We start from the raw sequence: 21,670 nt of genomic DNA on the forward strand, positions 1-21,670 counted from the left end.
GGGAGCCTGCTTCCTCCTCTCTCTGCCTGCCTCTCTGCCTACTTGTGATCTCTGTCTGTCAAATAAATAAATAAAATCTTAAAAAAAAAAAAATAAAAGGCCGGGTGGAACCGTATCTATTCATTTGCATAAAATTATATAAATTTTTAAAAAGGGATCCAGTGAAGCACAAGGTATGTAAATTATCGTAGGATAATCACCATTTAGAGTTCTTTGCTCCTTGAGAAACTGGTAAGTTGTTTTTCTGGTTTCGGGTTTGTTTGTTTGTTTGTTTGTTTGAAGATGTGGGAAGGGCCAGGGGAGAGGGAGAGAGAGAACCTCAAGCAGACTCCATACCCAGCACAGAGCCCATCTCAGGGCTCCATCTCATGACTCTGAGATCATGACCTGAGCCAAAATTAAGAGTTGGATGCTTAACCACGGGGTCACCCAGGTGCCCCTGCTATTGTTCTTTGAGCCCCATTTGGAGAGGTTGGGTAAATGCAGTCTAATTAGTCAGCTTCTACTTACAATTATTCTTCTTCAGTTAAAATCATTTCTAATTTATAAGGTTAAAATGACTTAGTTTAGAAAACCTAGACAATATAGAAAAGCAGTAAAAAGATTATTTAAGAAGCACCATTTCTCCACTATCCAGAGATAAACATTACTCAGGTTTCAGAGCATACCACTTATCCTCTTCAGTTTATGTTTTTCAATGAAATTTAAAATGTAAATCTTGTACATTGTAAATATTGCATATTTTAGTTAAAAATAGGTGTCCAGTCTTGGATTTTTTTTTTCCTAAATGAGATCCTTTCCATTTGTGAACTATATATTCTTTTAATTACTATTTTCTTGCTCATTCAGCATACATACTCATTATTCTTTTCTAGTTCCTGGCAGACATGGAAAATAATGCACTTTTTCGGGATGATATAGAATGTCAGAAACTTATTATGGAAGCGATGAAATACCATTTATTACCAGAGAGACGACCCATGTTACAAAGCCCTCGGACAAAACCTAGAAAGTCAACAGTTGGAACGTTATTTGCAGTTGGAGGAATGGATTCAACAAAAGGTATTAAATAATCTTTTTTGGGAGGGAACGTGGGGGTTGGTGGGAGGAATTTTAATTAGTAACACACATGGCCAAAAAGCTTTTTAGAGAAATGGCTGGTTCCAGGACTGGAAAAATACAAGGTAGATCCAGAACATCTTGTAGTGCTAGAAAGTAAGGGAGCGCTCAAAGAATGATGCAGACAGTTCAAGGGACAGAAGAGGCCATTTGTAGAGGCCCCTACTGTCCAAATCTGGGATAATTTCAACACCAAAATAGATAATGATGATAAAAGATGATCATTTATAAAATCAGGAAGTATTCATGAGTCCACACTGATACAAATAGACAGGGCAATGCATCATCTTGAATTTCTTCTGCTATAAGGGACATAATTGGAACAAACGATAAGATCCAAAATAAAGTCTGTAGATTAGATAACAGCACTGTATAAATGTTAGTTTCCAGATTTTGATGACTGTAGTTTGGTTTCGTAACAGGGTTTCTTGTTTTGAGAACGCTATGCTGAAGTATTTAGGGTACAAGGGCATGGTGGTGGGTTCGGGGGAGTATGCATACCATATACATTGAAAGCAAATGTAAAATATCCACATTTGAAAAATCTTGGCCATGGGTCCCTGGGAATTCTTTGTACTGTTCTTGCAACAGTTGTTACTAATGACAACAATAATAGTGATAAACATTATACATAGTTCCTACTCAGTGCCAGGCAGTGTGCTAGAAGCATTCTGTGTGTTATCTCTTAGGGTACATTCATCTCCCTTCCCTCTGAATTCCTAGTACTAATAGCCTTCCATCTCCTGACAGCACCTCTCTGAGTTGGGACTACATCTCTGAGCTCAACTCATTCTACTTCTTCCCTCACCCTTTCTGTTCTGGCCCCACTGGCCTCCTTGTTCATGTAACAAGCCAAACATTATCCCACATTGGGGATATTACATTAGCTCTTCCTTCTCACTGGAATGCTCTGTGCCCTAATGTTGGAATGCCTAGCAGAACTTATTCACTCAGATCTCCAAACATCAGTCTAACCAAAAAGGCTTCCATTGGCCAGTCATGAGCTGTCCATCACTTTCTGATCTTGTGCATACCTCTTTGTATCTCATTCCTCTGCTTATGTTTCTTCATAGCACCTGATCTGTCTACTTCTTCCTTCCCCCCTAGGTAAGCAAGAAACTTGTTTTTTTCAACAGTCCATCACAGAGCCTAGAACAGTGCCTTGGACATAGACAGCATCAATAAATATTTGCCATATGAATGGAGGCTGTCCTTTGCCATCTCTTGAATTGTTTGTAGGAATGAAACCCTCGATGCATTATTCACATCTAAAGATTTCTTTTCCGTATGATATCCTTAAAGAACACAAAAATGGGTGCTGTCACCAAAAGAGTTTTATTGTAATTTAACTTTTAGCTTCATGGTAACAAAGGGATAGCTGTAGATATTATCCCATATAACATAGTATGGTACTATATATTTATAGTAACTTGAGTTCTAAATATAGGCTTGATCACGGAATGGTAGAGAAAAATGTAAAGTTAAATAGCTAGTGAGTTATAGTATAAATATTTGAAATGTCTGGAGAGCCCCACAGTCCAGGTAATCAATCTGCAAATACTTACTAAGTATTTCCTATATGCCTCGAACTGGAGCTCAGCTTTGTAATCCTTACCAGCATTTCTTCTCCATCTTTCCCTCTCTTTTTTAAGGCTGTAATTGTTATTGCTTATTTTTGTATTGCTTATACTCTCGTGTTGCTTTTATTTTCATATTTTCAGCTTACATGAAAGAGCTAGTTGTTGTTCAGCTTTCATCTCAAACTCTGTGTGTTCAGGTCTTCTCTGAACATGTCTCCCAGGGCACTTGGGTGGCTCTATGGGTTAAGTCTCTGCCTTCAGCTCAGGTCATGATCTCAGGGTCCTGGAATCGAGTCCCGCTTCGGGCTCTCTGCTTGGCAGGGAACCTGCTTTCTCCTCTCTCTCTCTCTGCCTGCCTATCTGCCTACTTGTGATCTCTCTCTGTCAAATAAATAAATAAAATCTTAAAAAAAAAATGATGAACATGTCTCCCAGACTCGGAGGTTGGAACTGAAATTCATCATTTTTTGGTGACATCAGTGGACACCAACTCCAGCTCATTTAGGCCAAGAAGGAAGGCCATGGAGAAATGGGCAGGAACTATGACCACTGCACCTTCTTTATAAAGCCTGCCTTGGATTTTAAGTCCTAGGTACAAGTATCTATTTTACTAGCTGCCGGCCCATCCTGGGCCCAAAACTTCCAAGGAGAGTGAGGATGAGTATCTGTCTTCAACTTTATGGGAGATGGGGTTCCTGCCTCTCAACAAAGCTCTTTAGTTCCGTGGGAAGTTCCCCATGCATGAGAAAGGGGTACCCAAAGTAAATAATATTTTCTTTCAAATCTTATCTTCTGACTATCACCCAGCCTTCTTTGGAATGGGTCTTTTTTTTTTTTTTTTAAGATTTTATTTATTTTTTTTGACAGAGAGAGACAGGGAGATCACAAGTAGGCAGAGATACGGGGAGGAAGCAGGCTCCCCGCTGAACAGAAACCCTATGCGGGGCTCAATCCCAGGACCCTGAGATCCTGATCTGAGCCAAAAGCAGAGGTTTAACCCACTGAGCCACCCAGGGGCCCCTCAAATGGGTCTTATTCTTCTAAATTTCCATTGGTACTTTCCAGTTCCTGGTAGCCTCCATCTTTTGATCATGTCCATTGAGTGTGAATAGCATTCCTTGTGTTGTTACTCTGGGCCAGGCATGACGTTAAGCCCTTCCCCTGTCATTTTTAATCTCATGTTCATAATATCTCTAAGAGCTTTATGTTGTTATTGCCCTAGGATACCTGTGCTTAGAAGAGTTCACGGTCTTCCCCAGGAGTACACAGCTAATTAGTGATGGAATCGGGATTCAAAGCAGGCATTCACTCGGGAGACTACACCCTCTGCTTCATTACCTCTTCTTTAACATGCACTACTCTGCTCAAAAAGGATAGCGTTCTTCATTTCTCACCACCTAAGATGCCAGTTCCTTTTTCTACTTCCCAAGACTTTCTGTGATCTGGCCATTGTTACTTGACCAACCTTATTTCTGAGCCTTTCCTAGATGCCAGTTTCTCTCGCCTGTCCTATTCAAGCTATCTTCCCTGGCCTTAACCTACTTTGTACCCAAAGTCTTTGTAATGAAGACAGTTTGCATTCATTGGATGGCAGTCTGATCACTGGGTTCCTGGTCCCTCCATATATCTTAGTAGAGGGCACAAAAATAAGCTGCAAATGTTCCTTAATAGCCATGAAGGAAAAGAATATATTTATGCTTATTTTTTTAAAGGTTAATTGTTTAGTATAAGTCAGGGAAGTTCTAACCTTTTATATAGAATTTTATAATTATCAGGAATTTGTTATTTGGGGATATAGATATATATTTTTTTGAAGATTTTATTTATTTATTTATTTGACAGAGATCACAAGTAGTCAGAAAGGCAGGCAGAGAGAGAGGAGGAAGCAGGCTCCCTGCTGAGGAGAGAGCCTGATGCGGGGCTTAGATCCCAGTACTCTGGGATCATGACCTGAGCCAAAGGCAGAAGCTTTAACCCACTGAGCCACCAGACACCCCCTCTGGGGATAGATATATTTTTTAAGAATTATATTTGATGGGATGCCTGAGTGGCTCAGGCAGTTAAATATCTCTCTTCGGCTCAGGTCATGATGCCAGGGTCCTGGGATCAAGTCCCGCATCGGGCTCCTTTTTCAGCGGACACCCTCCTTCTCCCTCTGCCTGTGCTCCCCCTGCTTGTGCACCAACCCCCCCCCCCGCTTTTTCTGACAAATAAATATATAAAATCCTTAAAAAAAAAAAAGAATTATGTTTGGTCACACCAACATACTTTTCTATAACTTGTTTCCATCTTAACTAATGACATCTACAAAACCATTTTCAAAATAGTTTATATTCTGAGGTTTTGAGTAAACATGGATTTGGGGGGGGGCATTATTCAACAGCCTTGATAACAATATTACTTCCTTTAAAGTTAAATATTATAGGAATGCCTGAGTAGCTCAGTCGGTTAAGTGTCTGACTTTTGATTTGGGCTCAGGTCATAATCTCAGGGTTGTGAGATCAAGCCCTGAGTGGGGCTCAAGTGGGAGTCTGCTTGGGATTCTCTCTCTCCCTCTTCCTCTGCACCCCCTGAAAATAAATAAATAAATCTTTTTACAAATTAAAATTAAATTAAACACTATATAAAGTACCCCATAAAAATATCAGTTTTTTTGCAAAAATGTCACAAGAGATTATGCTTTGACTTATTCAGTAATATCATCGTGTTACAGTTATTTATACTGTGTCTATTGTTTAAATTATCTTTCTAGTAATATATTTGCATTCTCATGCAAATATTCAGTGGTTATGAATAAAATTTGAAAAGTGAGTGTTAAAAAGTAAATTTATGTTTGATGTTGGCTAAGGAAATTTTACTCACCAATTCATAGAATTATGATACTGCTCAGTGAACTGGAAGTAAAATAACTTCAAATGAAAAAAATATATTCCTTAAACTCATTAGTGATGAAAGATGATTACCATTGGCTTTTTATTTAACAGAATGAAGACATTTTTAAAGATCGAATTTAGAGTGATGAATAAAGTATACTATTACATAAAATAATCTGAGTGTATGAATAAAATCTCATTATACCTAAAAATTATAAAGAAAGATTATTCAAGCTCAAAAAATACTTTTGAACAGACATTACATACAAGGAACTCTATTTGTGGCTGTGAAGAATACAGAGATGGTGGGGTGCCTGGCTGGCCTGGTCCATGAAGAGTCTGGCCCTTGATGTCAGGGCTGTGAGTTCAAGCCCCATGATGGGTGTAGAGATGACTTAAAAATAAAATCATAAAAAAAAAAAGAACACAGAGATGGAAAAAGACTTGGAATCTATCCCACATAACCAAAGAATTTTGTAGGGTAAATTAAAAAAATAAAAACTGTAACATATGAGGAAAAAAATATATGTATATACATATATATATCACAAAACTTTCTGAATTTTAGGAGATTATTAATAGTATTAGTGCTCTGATGAACTAATTATAACAAATACTTTAGAATAAATATTTGTCCTGATTTTATTTCTATAAAGATAGCTCTGATTACATGTTGTGTTAGAAATGTAGAATGAGAGACATAAAACAGATTCTGATCGAACACTTCCTAAATGGAGGTTGGGTTCTTTTAGAGGGGTGGGACTTTTACACTTCTTTTTCACTTCATAAAACAAGAGAGTTCCTGGAATCCTTTAATCCTTTTTTTTTTTTTTTAAGATTTTCTTTATTTATTTGAAAGAGAGAGTGAGAGAGAGAGAGAATCTGAAGTAGACTCCATACTGAGTGTAGAGCACAATGTGGTGCTAGATCCCACAACTGTGAGATGATGACCTGACCTGAAACCGAGAGTTGGGCGTTTAACTGACTGAGCCACCTGGGCACCCCTGGAGTCTCCTAATTCTTAAAAAAATGTAGGCAGGACCAGATAATTACTCCCAAACTTCCCACACTCATAGTTTCCAAAGTTCATGATCTGCCCTTGTGCTCTTAATCTTCCAGGTTGCAGTAGATGTGTGCCCCCTCCCTCCTCCTAGGAAAGCCAGCCCCACACCTGTGTTCTGACCTGCTCTTTTCTCCCTCCTCAGGAACCTCGCTGTTAAGTAGAACCCCTTTAGCTTCTTTCCTCACAACTAAATCCTCCCCATTAGCATGTGAGCAAACTCAAGTTTACCCAGTTTTTGTTTTGTTTTTTTTTAACATTTTACTTATTTATTTGACAAACAGATCACAAGTAGGCAGAGAGGCAGGCAGAGAGAGGTGGGGTTGGGGGGGGGGAGCAGACTCTCTGCTCAGCAGAGAGCCCAATATGGGGCTCTATCCCAGAACCCTGAGATCATGACCTGAGCTGATGCTTAACCAACTGAGCCACCCAGGTGCCCCTTTATCCAGTTTTAAAGCAGAAAAAGCAAAACCTCTCTCAACCCAACTAGTATCTGCTCTCTCTCCTCCCTTTAATAGCCAGACTTTCATAGAATCATCTTTGCTCATTGTCTCTTATCCCCTTACCTCTCCATCATGCCTTAACCACTCAGACCAGGGACTCTCCACAAAGTTATTAATGACCTCTGTGATGATAAATCTAGTAATATTTTGTGGTCTTCATCTTACTTGGTCCTCTTGGTAGCATTTGATACTGTTAGTAGTTTTACTTGCTACAAAATTTTAAGTTTTTATTTTAAAAAAATTTTTCCCCTCTATACAGTTAATTTTCTTAAAGATCTAATTTATTTGGGAGACAGAGAGAGCGAGAGAGCACAAGCGAGGTGGAGGGAACAGGGAGAGGGGAGGAGCAGGCTCCCTGCTGATGTGGGGGACCCCAGGATCATGACCTGAGTTTTTATTTTAATCACCCCGTGCTCATCATGACAAGTGCACTCCTTAATCCCCATCCCCTATTTCACCCATCCCCCACCCACCTCCCCTCTGGTAACTATCCATTTGTTCTCTCTAGTTAAGAGTCAGCTTCTTGACTCTCCTCTCTTTTCTTTTCCCTCATTATGTTAATTTGTTTTGTTTTTTTTTAATTCCGCATATGAGTGAAATCATATGGTATTTGTCTTTCTCTGACTTATTTCACTTAGCATTATACTCTCTAGCTCTGTTCATGTCATTACAATGGCAAGATTTCATTCTTTTTCATGGCTGAGCAGTATTTAATTGTGTATATATACACCACAGCTTCTTTATCCATTCATCAATCCATGGACATTTGAGTTGCTTCCATATCTTGGCTATCATAAATATTGCTGCTAAAAACATAGGTGTGCATGTATCCCTTTGACTTAGTTCCTTTTTTAAAAAAGTAGGTTTCATGCCCAGCATGGAGCCCAATATGGGGCTTGAACTTGTGACCTCGAGATCAAAGCCTGAGCTGAGATCAGGAGTCGGTCGCTTAACTAACCGAGCCACCCAGGCACCCCGAATTAGTGCTTTTGTGTTCTTTGGGTAAATACCCAATACTGCAATTGTTGGCTCATAAGGTAGTTCTATTTTTAACCTTCTGAGGAACCTTCATACTGTTTTCCAGAGTGGCTGTGCCCATTTGCATTCCCACCAAGAGTGCCACAGGGTTCTCCTTTCTCTACATCCTCCCCTACACCTGTTAATTTCTTCTGTTGTTGATTTCAGCCATTCTGACAGGTGTGAGGTGATACCTCGTAGTTTGATTTGCATTTCCCTGATGATAAGTGATGATAAGCATCTTCTCATGGGTCAGTTGGCCATCTGCATGTTTTCTTTGGAGAAATGTTTGTTCTTGTTTTCTGACCGTTTTTTAATTGGACTATTTGGTTTTGGGGTGTTGAGTTACATAAATTCTTTATATTTTGGATACTCACCCTTTATCAGATATGTCCTTTACAGATATCTTCTTCCATTCCATAGGCTACCTTTTAGTTTTGTTAATTGTTTCCTTTGCTGGGCAAAGGAATTGTTTTCTTTTGATGTAGCCCCAGTAGTTTATTTCTGTTTTTGTTTCCCTTGCTTCAGGGAACCTATCTAGAAAAAAAGTTGCTATGGCCAATGCCAGAGAAATTACCACCTGTGTGGTAATTTCTTCTAGGATTTTTATGGTTTCAGGTCTCACATTGAGGTCTTTCATCCATTTTGAATTTATTTTTGTATATGGTGTAAGAAAGTGGCCCAGTTTCATTCTCTTCCATTTTGCTGTCCAGCTTTCCCCACACCATTTGTTGAAGACACTGCTTATTTCCCATTGGATATTTTTGTCTGCTTTGTCAAGATTAATTCACCATGTAACTGTGAGGTTCTTTCTGGGTTTTCTGTTCTGTTCCATGGACCTATATGTCTGTTTTCCTGCCGGTACCATATTGTTTTGATCACTATAACTTGTTTTGTAATATAACTTGAAGTCTGCAATTGTGATGCCTCCGGCTTTGCTTTTCTTTTTCAAGGTTGCTTTGGCTCGTTGGAGTCTCCTGTGGTTCCATACAAATTTTAGGATTGTTTTTTCTACTTCTGTGAAAAATGCTGTTAGTATTTTGAGAGGAATTGCAGTAAGTGTATACATTGCTGGGGTGCCTGGCTCTTGATCCTGGGGTTGTGAATTCAAGCCCTACATTGGACATAGAACTTACTTTAAAATAGCTAGCTAGATAGGGGCACCTCCATGTCTCAGTTAAGTGTTCAACTCTTGCTCTGAGCTCAAGTCTTGATCTCAGGGTCATGAGTTCAAACCTCACGTTGGGCTCCACACTGGGTGTGAAGCCTACTTAAAAAATAAAGAGCAGGGGCGCCTGGGTGGCTCAGTGGGTTAAAGCCTCTGCCTTCGGCTCAGGTCATGATCCCAGGGTCATGGGATCGAGCCCCGCATCGGGCTCTCTGCTCAGCGGGTAGCCTGCTTCCTCATCTCTCTCTGCCTGCTTCTCTGCCTACTTGTGATCTCTGTCTGTCAAATAAATAAATAAAATCTTTAAAAAAAAAAATAAAGAGCAGATAGATTAGATAGATAGATAGGTAGATGTGTAGCTTACTTCCAGTAGTATGGACATTTTACAATATTTGGTCTTCCAATCCATAAGCATGGAATGTCTCCATTTCTTTGTGTCATCTTCAGTTTCTATTAGCAGTGTTTCAGTTTTCAGAGTATGGGTCTTTTACCTCTTTGGTTAGGATTATTCCTAAGTATCTTAATTAGGATTGTTTTCTTAATTTCTCTTTCTGTGCTTCATTATTGTGTCTAGAAATGCAATAGATTTCTGTACATTAATTTTATATCCTGTTACTGAATATGTTTATCACTTCTAACAGTTTTTTCGGTGCAATCTTTTGGGTTTTCTATATATAGTACCATGTCATTTGCAAATAGTTGAACATTTGCTTCTTCTCTACCAATTTGGATCCCTTTTATTTCTTTTTGTTGCCTGATAGATGTGGCTAAGACTTGCAGCTTTATGCTGAATAAAAGTGGTAAGAGTGGACATCCTTGTATTTTCCTTGACCTTTGGACAAAGGCTTTCAGTTTTTCTCCATGTAGGATGATGCTAGCCTGGTCTTTATTATGTTGAAGTATGTTCCCTCCAAATCTACTCTGTTGAGTGGTTTTTAGTTTTGTTTTGTTTTGTTTTGTTTTAAGATTTTATTTATTTATTTGACAGAGACCACAAATAGGCAGAGAGGCAGGCTTGGGGAGGGGGGGAAGCAAGCCCTCTGCTGAGCAGAGAGCCTGATGCGGGGCTTGATCCCAGGACGCCAGTATCATGACCTGAGCCGAAGGCAGAGGCTTTAACCCACTGAGCGACCCAGGCACCCCTACTCTGTTGAGTGTTTTTATCATGAATGAATGTTGTACTTTATCAAATGCTTTTTCTATGTCAGTTGAGTCTTCTTCAGTTTCTTTCATGAGTTCTGTAGTTCCTTGCATACAGATCCTTTACCTCTTTGGTTAGGTTTATTCCCAGGTATCTTATTGTTCTTGGTGCTATAGTAAATGGAATCAATTCTGTATGTCAGTTGAAATGATCATGGGCCATCTGGGTGGCTCAGTCAGTTAAGTGTCTGACCCTTGATTTGGGCTCGGTCATGGTCTCCTGAGCTGTACATCAGGCTGCACTCTGCACATGAAGCCTACTTGAGATTCTCTCCCTACCTCTCTCTCCCTCGTCCCCTACTCACTCATGCACATGATCTCTCTCTCTCTCTAAAAAAAAAAAAAAAGAAAGAGAGAGAGAAAGAAAGAAAGAAAAGAAAAGAAAAAAAAAGAAATGAGCTATGGTTCTTATCCTTTCTTATTTATTTATTTATTTATTTTAATTTTTTATTTTTTATAAACATATATTTTTATCCCCAGGGGTACAGGTCTGTGAATCGCCAGGTTTACACACTTCACAGCACTCACCAAATCACATACCCTCTCCAATGTCCATAACCCCACCCCCTTCTCCCAAACCCCCTCCCCCCAGCAACCCTCAGTTTGTTTTGTGAGATTAAGAGTCACTTATGGTTTGTCTCCCTCCCAATCCCATCTTGTTTCATTTATTCTTCTCCTACCCACTTAAGCCCCCATGTTGCATCACCACTTCCTCCTATCAGGGAGATCATATGATAGTTGTCTTTCTCTGCTTGACTTATTTCGCTAAGCATGATACGCTCTAGTTCCATCCATGTTGTCGCAAATGGCAAGATTTCATTTCTTTTGATGGCTGCATAGTATTATCCTTTCTTTTACTGATGCAGTGTATCATGTTGGTTGATCTGAGACTATTGAGCTGCCCTTACAACCCAGGAATAGATCCCACTTGATCATGGTGAATGATTTTTTTAATGTATAGTTGGATTCAACTTGCTATATTTTGTTGAGAATTTTTGCATCTGTCTTCAGACAGATATTGATTGGGATATTGATGATTTTTTTGTGTATGTGTGGTGGTGGTGGCTTTTATCTGGTTTTGGTATCAGGAGAATGCTGGCCTCATAGAATAAATTTGGGAGTTTACCTTGTTTTTCTATTTCTTTGAATAGTTTGAGAAAATAGGTATTAACTCTGCTTTAAATGTTTGGTAGAATTCTCCCATGAAGCCATCTGGTGTAGGACTTTCATTTGTTAGTAGTTCTTTGCTGATTCAGTTTCTCTGCTGATTATCAGTCTGTTCAAATTTTCTATTTCTTCCTGTTACAGTTTTGGTGGTTTATATGTTTTAGGAATTTATCCATTTCTTCTAGGTTGTCCAATTTTTTTCCTATATAGTTTTTCATAATATTCTTTTATAATTGCTTGTATTTCTATGGTGTCAGTTGCTATTTCAACATTCTTATTTGTGACTACTTATTTGGGTCCTCTCTCTTTTCTATTTGGTAAGTCTAGCTGGAGAGTTGTCAGTTTTATTTTTTTTTTTCTCCAAAGAACAAGCTCCTAGTTTTATTGACCTATTTTTTTTTTTTTTTAGTTTCTATATCATTTATTTCTGTGCTAATCTTTATTATTTCCTTCCTTCTGCTGATTTTAGGTTTTCTCTGTTCTTTTTCTAGCTTCTTTCAGTGTAAGGTTAGCTGTTTATTCGAAATTTTTCTTACAGGCTTACATTGCTCTACACTACCCTCTTAGAATCACTTATGCTGTGTCCCAGAGTTTTAAATCATTGTGTTTTCATTTTCGTTTGTTTCCATGTTTTTTAAATTTCTTCTTTTATTTCCTGGTTGGCCCATTTATTGTTTAGTTAGCGTGTTATCTAACCTCCATGTATTTGTGGTCTTTCCAGATTTTTTCTCTTGTGATTGACTTCTAGTTTCAAAGTATTGTGGTCAGAAAGATTTATGGTCTGACTTCAGTCTTTTTAAATTTTTGAGACTTGTTTTATGGCCTAAAATGTGATCTATTCTGGAGACTGTTCCATGTGCACTTAAAAAGAATATATATTCTATTGTTTTAGGATGAAATGTTCCGAGTATAACTGTTAAATCCATTTAGTCTAGTATGTCATCTAAAGCCATTGCTTCCTTGTTCATTTTCTGTTCAGATGATCTGTCCATTGATGTAAGTGGGGTATTAAAGTTCCCTCTATTATTGTATTATTATCAGTTAGGTCTTTTATGTTTGTTATTAATTGTTTGATGTATTTAGGTACTCCCAAGTTGTGTGCATAAATATTTACAGTTGTTATATTGTTTTTGTTGGATTGTCCCCTTTGTTGTTATATAGTGTTGTTCTTTGTCTCTTATAATCTTTGTTTTAAAGTCTGTTTTTTCTGATAAAAGTATTGCTGCTCCAGCTTTATTAGACATCCATTTGCATGATAAATGTTTCCCCATCCCCTCACTTTTAATCTGCAGGTGTCTTTAGGTCAAAAGTGAGTCTCTTGTAGGCAGCATACAGATTGATCTTATTTTTTTTTTATCCATTCTGTCACCCTATGTCTTTTGATTGTCCTTTGATTTAGTCCATTTACATTCAAAATAATAATTGATAGATATGTATTTATTGCTATTTTAATACTTGTTTTATGATCATTTCTAAAGATTTTCTATGAACACTTCTTGTCTTTCTCTCTTTCATGATTTACTGGTTTTCTTTAGTGATATATTTGGATTTCTTTCTCTTTATTTTTTGCATATTTATTCATGTTTTTTGTTTTGATTTGTTTTGTTTTGGTTACCATTAGGTTTGTATATAACCTCTTCTGGATACAGCAGTCTGTATTAAGCTAACGGTCATTTAAGTTTGAACCCATTCTTTTCTTCTCTCCTCTCTACATTTTAGGTATATGGTGTCCTATTTTACATTCTTTTATTTTGTGAGTTCCTTGACTGACTTTTTACAGAAATATTCTTTTTCCCACTTTTGTGTTTCCTACCTTCATATTGTCTTTTGGTCATTCTTTTCTACTAAATACTCTCCTTTAAAGACTTCTCACAGGGCTGAGTTTAGTGGTCATGAACTCCTTTAGTTTATTTTTGGTCTAGGAAACTCTTTATCTCTCTTTCTATTCTGTATGATAGCCTTGCTGGATAGAGTATTGTTGGTTGCAGATTTTTACCATTTGGCACTTTGAGTATGTCATGCCACTTCTTTCTGGTGGTGTAAGTTTCTCCTGAGAAATCTGCTGCTTCCTTTTGGTGTTTCTTTGTATGTAACCGTCTTTTGTCTTTCTAATTTTAATATCTTTTCTTTATCACTATGTTTTGCCATTTTTTTAAAGATTTTATTTATGTATTTGACAGGGAGCACAAATAGGGGGAATGGCAGGAAGAGGAAGAGGGAGAAGCAGTCTCCCCGCAGAGCAGGGAGCCCAATGTGGGGCTCAATCCCAGGACCCTGGGGTCATGACCTGAGCTGAAATTAAATGCCCAACCTACTAAGCCACCCAGGTGCCCCTATTCTGCCATTTTAATTACAGTATGTTTTAGTGTGGATCTGCTTTTATTGCTTTTGTTGGGGGGGTCTCTATGTTTCTGGATCTGGATATCTGTTTCTTTCCCTGGATTAGGGAGGTTTTCAGCTATTATTTCTTCAAATAAGTTATCTGCCACCTTTCTGTCCCTTCTTCTGGGACTTCCATAATACAAATGTTAGTTATGTTTGATGGAATTACTGTGTTCCTTTAAGTTTATTCTCAGTCTCACTAATGTCCTCTACACCTTTCTCAAGAGTATCTTTTCCAGTGAGTATCCTTATGATCATTGCTTTAAATTCTCCATTAGGCATGTTATTTATATCTGTTTTGCTTAGATTCTCCAGCTGTGCCCTTGTCCTGTTCTTTCTTTTGGGTCATATTCCTCTGTCTTCTCATTTTGTTTAAGTCTCTATGTTTTGTCTAAGTCTCCCTGTTTTTCTATGTTAGAAAAACCAGCTATATCTCCTGTAATGACTTGAGGGTAATGACTCTATGAAGAAGAGATCTTATGGTGCCCTGCAGTGTAGTGTCCCCTATTCCCTTGGGCCTGGTGCTTCCAGGAGTGTCTCCAGTGTGTGCTCTGTGTGCTCTGCTATTGTGACCTGACCACTTTATCTTTTAGACCAGTTGTCTGCAGGGGCTCTCTTTGCTTGTTGTGGGCAGTGTTTGGTCCCTGGCCTGAATGTGGTGCATTTTTAACTAGATGTACTCTGGTCTGCTTGTGAAATGAGACCTGCCACCACCACTACTGGAACTGAGACCCCCAAAACTCCTCATTTGGCAGGGGTTTGGGCCAGTCTTTTTGGAAAGGGGCCTGCTGTCCTGGGACTAAGGCAAGTGTGACTGGGAAGAACAGTTCCACTGGAGTTTGGGGAAACAGGGCTTGGTGTAAGCAAGGTAGGTGTTGAGTGTTGGCACTGCACTGGTTCCTACAGCTGGTCTTGTGCTTATGCCAAGGAGCAGGAGGAAGGAAATGATACCTGTCAGTTCCTTTGTTCCCAGAGGGGTTTCCATGAATGCTGCCTCCCTGGGACATGCTCTGATAGCAACTAACCTCCTCACTGTGTGCCTAGATGCTCTTCAGATTACTGTTTCCATGCTGTGTGTCCACAGTCGTCTTCAGGAGCAGCCGCAGTGTCCTCCAAGCTCTCCAAGAGCAAAGCATGCTGATTTTTAAAATTCCAGACTTTAAGCCCCACTGGTTGCAAGAACTCATGAAATGCAGGCCCCCTCGCTTGCCAAACCAATTGCTAAGGGAATTCCTTTTCCCCATGCACTCTCCTGTGTGCTAGTTTGTCTCCTGCCCTTCTCTGTTCCCTCCTCACCACATTGGCCATGATCTGTTTCTCTCCCAAGCTGTTTCCAGACTTCCTACATCTTCAGTGTGGCCTCTTCTCTACCTTTAGTTGTGGAGTTTGTTCTCCCAGTCTTCAGATTCATTCCTGGAGGATTTAGGATTTTATATTTATCTAGTTGTCTTTGTGGGATTCGGCCACCATCTTCTCTTTTAAAGCTACCTACTAAATTTTTTTTTTATTTTGGCTTCCAAGACACTAGTCTACCCTGCTTTTCCTCCCATTTCTGTCTGTTATAAATAATCCTTTCTCACTTGACCTTTTAATATAGAGCCTTATGTATGTCCTAGAGAATAGTAGGAGATGATGTCAGAGATAGAACCAGGGGCCTGGCCACGCAAGAGCTCATTGAAGTATGATGAAAGGATTATTGTCAGTGCTAATAAAATTATACTTTTATATGTATAAATTCATAAAACACTCAAACACAGTAAAGTTTTTATTTATATAACTTCTATGTATTACTGTTAAGGAGCAACAAGCATTGAGAAGTATGATCTTCGTACAAATATGTGGACTCCTGTAGCAAATATGAATGGGAGGAGGCTACAGTTTGGTGTCGCTGTGTTAGATGACAAACTGTACGTGGTTGGAGGAAGAGATGGACTGAAGACTTTGAACACTGTGGAATGCTACAATCCCAAAACAAAAACGTGGAGTGTGATGCCTCCTATGTCCACCCACAGGCATGGCCTTGGTGAGTATAACTATGCAGGTTTGTTCACGATACCATACATTAAGCTTCCGCAGCATGTTTATATTCTGTACCAGGCAGAAGACCACTGGATAGCAGCTAAGTCAGCAGCAGTCAGTCACCAACCATTCCTTCACATGCTCCTTAACCTGAAAGCAGCATCTGGACAAACAAGCATATACATAAATGTAACAGCAACCAGCATAAGTAAAAACATGGATATTTCAGGATTTTATCATAGCAAGAGGGAGTGATAAGCCACCTTTTTAAATATGTGTTCTGGGTTGACAATTAGTGTTAATCTAACCTGAATGAAATGCTTCTTTAAAAATCTTTAGCATTATTGTTTTTCATCGATAGCCCCTGGTTTTTAAGCAGAAGTGGGTAAAAACCCAGAGAAATCCTGAGTTGGCACAGAGCATATAATGATAGAGATTTTTCATTCTTTCATTCAATAAGTCACTGAACTGACATTGATTAGCATATACTCTGTGCTGTGCTCTTTGCTCTGTGGGTCTACAAAGATGAAGAAGACACTGCCTTTATCTGAAGGAACTGATGTCTCACTCAGAGATGACAGAAGATAATTTAAGGTCCTATATCACAGGACCTATCTTTTTTGATAGGAGAAAAAATAGGTGAAGTAGAGAGAATTATTCAATGAGAGTGAAGCAGCTGGAAATAGAATGAGATGGGGCTTGACATGTATCTGCTTCACCCTAGCTTTTGCTGCATAACAAATACTCTGAAAGTCAGAGATTTAAAATAACCACCATTCATTTGGCCCAAGGATCTGTGTGTCCACTGAACCATTCTTCTGGTCCAGGCTGTCTTGGATGATTTCTGCTGGGTTTTCTCATGGATCTCCAGTGGGCTGGCAGGTCAGCTAGGTGATCTCCTATGGCCTCATTCACATGTGTAGTGGTGGGCAGATTGTTGGCCTGGGCAACAGAGACAGTTGGGCCACATGCCTCTAATCATTCTTCGGGCTAGGCAGGCTTCTTCACATGGGGGCAGTCAGAGGGTTTCAAAAGCAGCAAGAGAAGGCAAGCCACAGAGCACAGACTTTTCAAGCTTCTGCTTGCATTGTGTTTGCTAATGTTGCACTGGTCACAAGTCCCATGGGCAAGCCCAGGTTCAAAGAGGAGAGAAAAAGATTATTCTTATCTGTGTGTGTGTATATATATATATATATATATATATATGTGTGTGTATATATATATATATATATATGCATGTATTTATGTATTTATGTTTATATTCATGTGTATATTTTAGTCTAGTTGATGCATAATGTTACTTTGATTTCAGGTGTACATCTTAGTGATTTGACAAGTTTATACATTATGCTATATTTACCACAAGCATAGTTACCATCTGTCCTATTGTACATCCCTATTTCATTATCATTGACTATATTCAAGGCTCTGCCTCTTCTTCCCATGACCTACTCATTAGCTAGAAGCCTGTATCTCCCTCTCCACTCATTTTGTCTGGCCCTCCGTCTCTCTCCCCTCTGGCAACCATCTGTTTATTCTCTGTATCTGTAGTTCTGATTCTGTTCTTTATTTGTTTTTTCATTTTTATTTTATTTTTTAAAAGATTTCTATTTATTTGAGATAGAGAGAGAGTGAGAGAGCACAAGCAGGAGGCAAGAGGAGAAGCAGGCTCCCTGCCAAGCAGGAAGCCCAACACAGAGCTCAATCCCAGGACCCTGGGATCATGACCTGAGCTGAAGGCAGACACTTAACCGACTGAGCCACCAAGGCACCCGTGTTTATTCATTTTTTAGATGCCATCTATGAATGGAATCATACGGCATTTGTCTTTCTCAGTCTGCCTTATTTTACTTAGCATAATACCCTCTAGGTCCATTCATGTTGTCTCAAATGGCATGATCTCATCATTTTTACAATGTAGTATTCCTGTGTGTGTAAGATATCACATCTTTTTTATCCATTCATCTATTGATGGACAACTCTTCTTGGTGAGAGGAGCTGCAGAGTCACACTGAAAATAGGCATGCATTCAGCAAGAAGAATTTGTGGCCATATTGTCAATGTATCACCATTTGGAAAAGGTTTAAATTAGTAGCAGTAAAGAATTTGATAGGTCATCATAAAAGATGAATTAAAAGATGGATGAGTAGCAATGAAGTCATAGTTCAGTTTCAATAGCATAGCTTTGTACTACATTCAATTTATTAATGCTGAGCACCAGAGTAGAGGCTGCCAAAAAAAAGTCAATAGCCAGTAATGAAAATTATCTAGGCATGAAGATTGGTCTGATAGTGGGAACAGCAAAAAAAAAAATCAGAGAAACAAGTGATTCTACTATTTGCAATTAGGTTTCAGTTCAAGGTGATCTTAAGTTTCAAGCTTGGTAAGGAAGTAAAACCAGAAGGTTAGGGGTAAAGTACAAGAAGGGGAGCTTAAAATTAACTATATGAGATCTAACAAAACTATAAGATAATAATCTTGAGTCCATAAAATCAACTTATTACTTAGGCACAGAATGGGAATATATCTTAAAAGCAGCATGAATGAGACTTAAAAACAGGTTGACCATAAAATCCAGGTGTGATTCGCCTGCATACTTCCCCCACCGTGGAGAAAAGAAATTTAATTTTAACTTAAGGTAAATTATTATGGTATGTAGAATAAGAATGCCCATATTCCTGTTATGTTTTGTGCAGATCAGATTGTACATAGAATACTGTCATTACTTCTAGTTACCATACAAAATGCCTTATGGAAGCAAATTCAAAGGGGAGTGATCATGTAGTTCTTTTTTCCAGATTGTTCTGTCATTCTTATTTACTTATTTACCGGATAATAAATCAATGTTAAAATTTGAACTTGAAAACCTAACTGAAGTTAAAAAAGAAACTCTTACATAGGAAACACTCCTTTTATCTCTTTTAAAAATTTGAGAATTAAATAAATTTTAAATAATTAAAGATTCCATAATTAAATAAATTTCATTTTGAAGAAGTGGTTCTACTGCTAAAATTTATTTTCAAAGATATTGTTTAAGAAGTTGAACTAGATGCACCCATTAATTTTTCTTCCAGCTCTTTAATTAATTCCATGCACATATGCACAGATAATTGGGTATATTTTTTATATATTTGGAACTATATACGTGGGTGTATATGTGTGGTTTGTACATACTATCCCCTTTACCTCACCTTCTCTTCTCTCAGATATCTCCATGTCTGACTTCATCCATATTTTTGTTCAAATGTCATTTTGTCCAAATGTCACTTTGTCCAAGAGGTCTCCCCTGACCCTCCCTACCCTTCTACTCAGTTCCATTTTTCTTATTAGCATTTATCAATACCTGAAATATATTTTGCCTGTTTCCGGACTAAAATATTAGGCCCATGATAGTAGAGCCCTTATTTGTTATCTTTTATTAAATTTGTCACTTAATAAACACTAAATAGATGTTTGTTGAATAAGGAAATAAATGAATCCGGCTTGGTTCCCTGGTGATGAATCACACCAATAGATTGTGGTATCAAGTCTAACTACAGTGAAAGGAATAAAAATGATTTCTCAAATATACCTTAAATCTGAATTACTGAAAAAGCTTTTTATTATGGCAATGTGTACATATTGTATGGTTTTAAATAACTTTCCACTGTTGGACCTCAAGATACTGCCTTTAAAACTTATTAGACCAGAGCTGTAGAGCTACCCCCTTACCCCACCCCCACCTACCAACCAAGAAGAGCTAGAAAGAAACCAGGTATCTTTACCATAAATGTTTCCTTAATTAAATTTGCATGTTTAAGATTCATTGTACTACCCAAAGCAATCTACCAATTCAGTACATTCCCTGTCAAAATTCCAGTGACATTTTTCAAAGAAAAAGAACAAATAATCCTAAAATTTGAATGAGGCCACAAAAAATGAATAAATAAAACAAAACAAAAATAGCAAAGCAAACTTGAGAAAGAAGGACAAGGCTAGAGGCATCAAACTCCCTGATTTCAAACTATACTATGTAACACATTATGGTATTTGGTTTTAAAACAGACACATAGATGGATGGAACAAAATAGAGAGTCCAGAAATAAACCCATGCATATATGGTCAACTAATTTACAACAGAGGAGCCAGGAACATAGAATGGGGAAAGGACTGTCTTCAATAAATGGTGCTGGGAAAACTGGACAGTCACAGGCAAAAGAATGAAAGTGGACTTTTATCCTATAGCAGACACAAAAATAAACTCAAAATGGGTTAAAGTATTGAACATAAGAACCATAAAACCATAGACAAAAACGTAGGTGGTAAACTGTATATTGAGATTTCAATTAAAATGCAATCTTTAAGACGTAGCAACAAATCTGAAGTCATTGCTTCTTTTTTTCTTTTTTTAAAGACTTTATTTATTTATTTGACAGAGAGAGAGCAAGAGAAGGAACACAAGCAGGGGGAGTGGGAGAGGGAGAAGCAGGTTTGCTGCTGGAAGCCCCATGTAGAGCTGATCCCAGGACCCTGCGATCATGACCTGAGCCAAAGGCAGACGCCTAATAACTGAGCCACCCAAGTGCCCCTAAAGTCATGGTTTCTTTCCTGTCTCCTTACAGGTGTGGCTGTATTGGAAGGTCCCATGTATGCCGTAGGCGGACATGATGGCTGGAGCTATCTGAACACAGTGGAAAGATGGGACCCTCAGGCTCGCCAGTGGAATTTTGTTGCCACTATGTCCACCCCCAGAAGCACAGTAGGTGTGGCAGTACTAAGTGGAAAGTAAGGAAATATTTAAAATTTTATTTAAAACACAATAAGCCAAATTTATTGAGGTATACATCTAAGTTAAAAATATACATTAAAAAAAACACAAAATCATGAAAGGGGGAAACTTTTAAGAGCAATGCAAACTTTTAAAATAGTCTCTTTTTATTGTAATTGTAAATATAAATAACTCACCATGTTGAGTTTTCATTCTAATATACCAATTAGGTATATATATATACACACACACACACACACACACACACATATATATGTATATATATAAATATATATATATGTTTATATATAAAATTTCTCCATACAAAATAACTTGAAATTTATAATATATTATTATATATATGTATATATACTATACTGATTATATATACATATATATAATTCTATATATAATAATATATTATAAATTTCAAGTTATTTTGTATGGAGAAATTTTATATACATAGGCAATAGAGTATAAGTCTGGAGGTTTATAAAGCTTTAAAAGCATATAATGTTTTAAATGTAGTAGATGCCCTCTAAGTGTTTTCCTAAATAATTCCTTCCATCTCGTCTACTGACTTATCTTTACTTTTACTTCTTTCTTATCTTGGTAAACTGCTGAAAACTGAAATGCACTTAGAAAGGTGCTCTCTTGGCTCTTGTCTTTTCTAACTGGAGTTAATGGATTTGGACAGAACCATCACCAATAGCTCTTGGTAACTCAGAGTTTAAATACATATCAAAGGCCTTTCTTCCATAAAATGAAGCCCTATATGGTTATTAAATAAATGTTGTTGGTTGCATACCTTTACTCACTTAAAAGGCTTTATTCA

The 21,670-nt window shown here is 38.0% G+C and overlaps 1 protein-coding gene across 6 annotated transcripts in view; it reads left to right on the forward strand.

Annotated features, from left to right (window-relative positions):
* KLHL5 (kelch like family member 5) overlaps positions 1-21,670 on the forward strand; it is a 94,176-nt gene that overhangs the window by 57,153 nt on the left and 15,353 nt on the right. For all 6 annotated transcript variants that reach the window (XM_059382595.1, XM_059382603.1, XM_059382621.1 and 3 more), the window contains 3 exons: positions 876-1,062; positions 15,868-16,092; positions 20,690-20,852. In XM_059382595.1, the coding sequence (XP_059238578.1) occupies positions 876-1,062; positions 15,868-16,092; positions 20,690-20,852 (575 nt within the window). The remainder of the gene's footprint in view (positions 1-875; positions 1,063-15,867; positions 16,093-20,689; positions 20,853-21,670) is intronic.

This window comes from Mustela nigripes, chromosome 1 (assembly GCF_022355385.1).
Source record: "Mustela nigripes isolate SB6536 chromosome 1, MUSNIG.SB6536, whole genome shotgun sequence".
Taxonomy (NCBI): Eukaryota; Metazoa; Chordata; class Mammalia; order Carnivora; family Mustelidae; genus Mustela; species Mustela nigripes.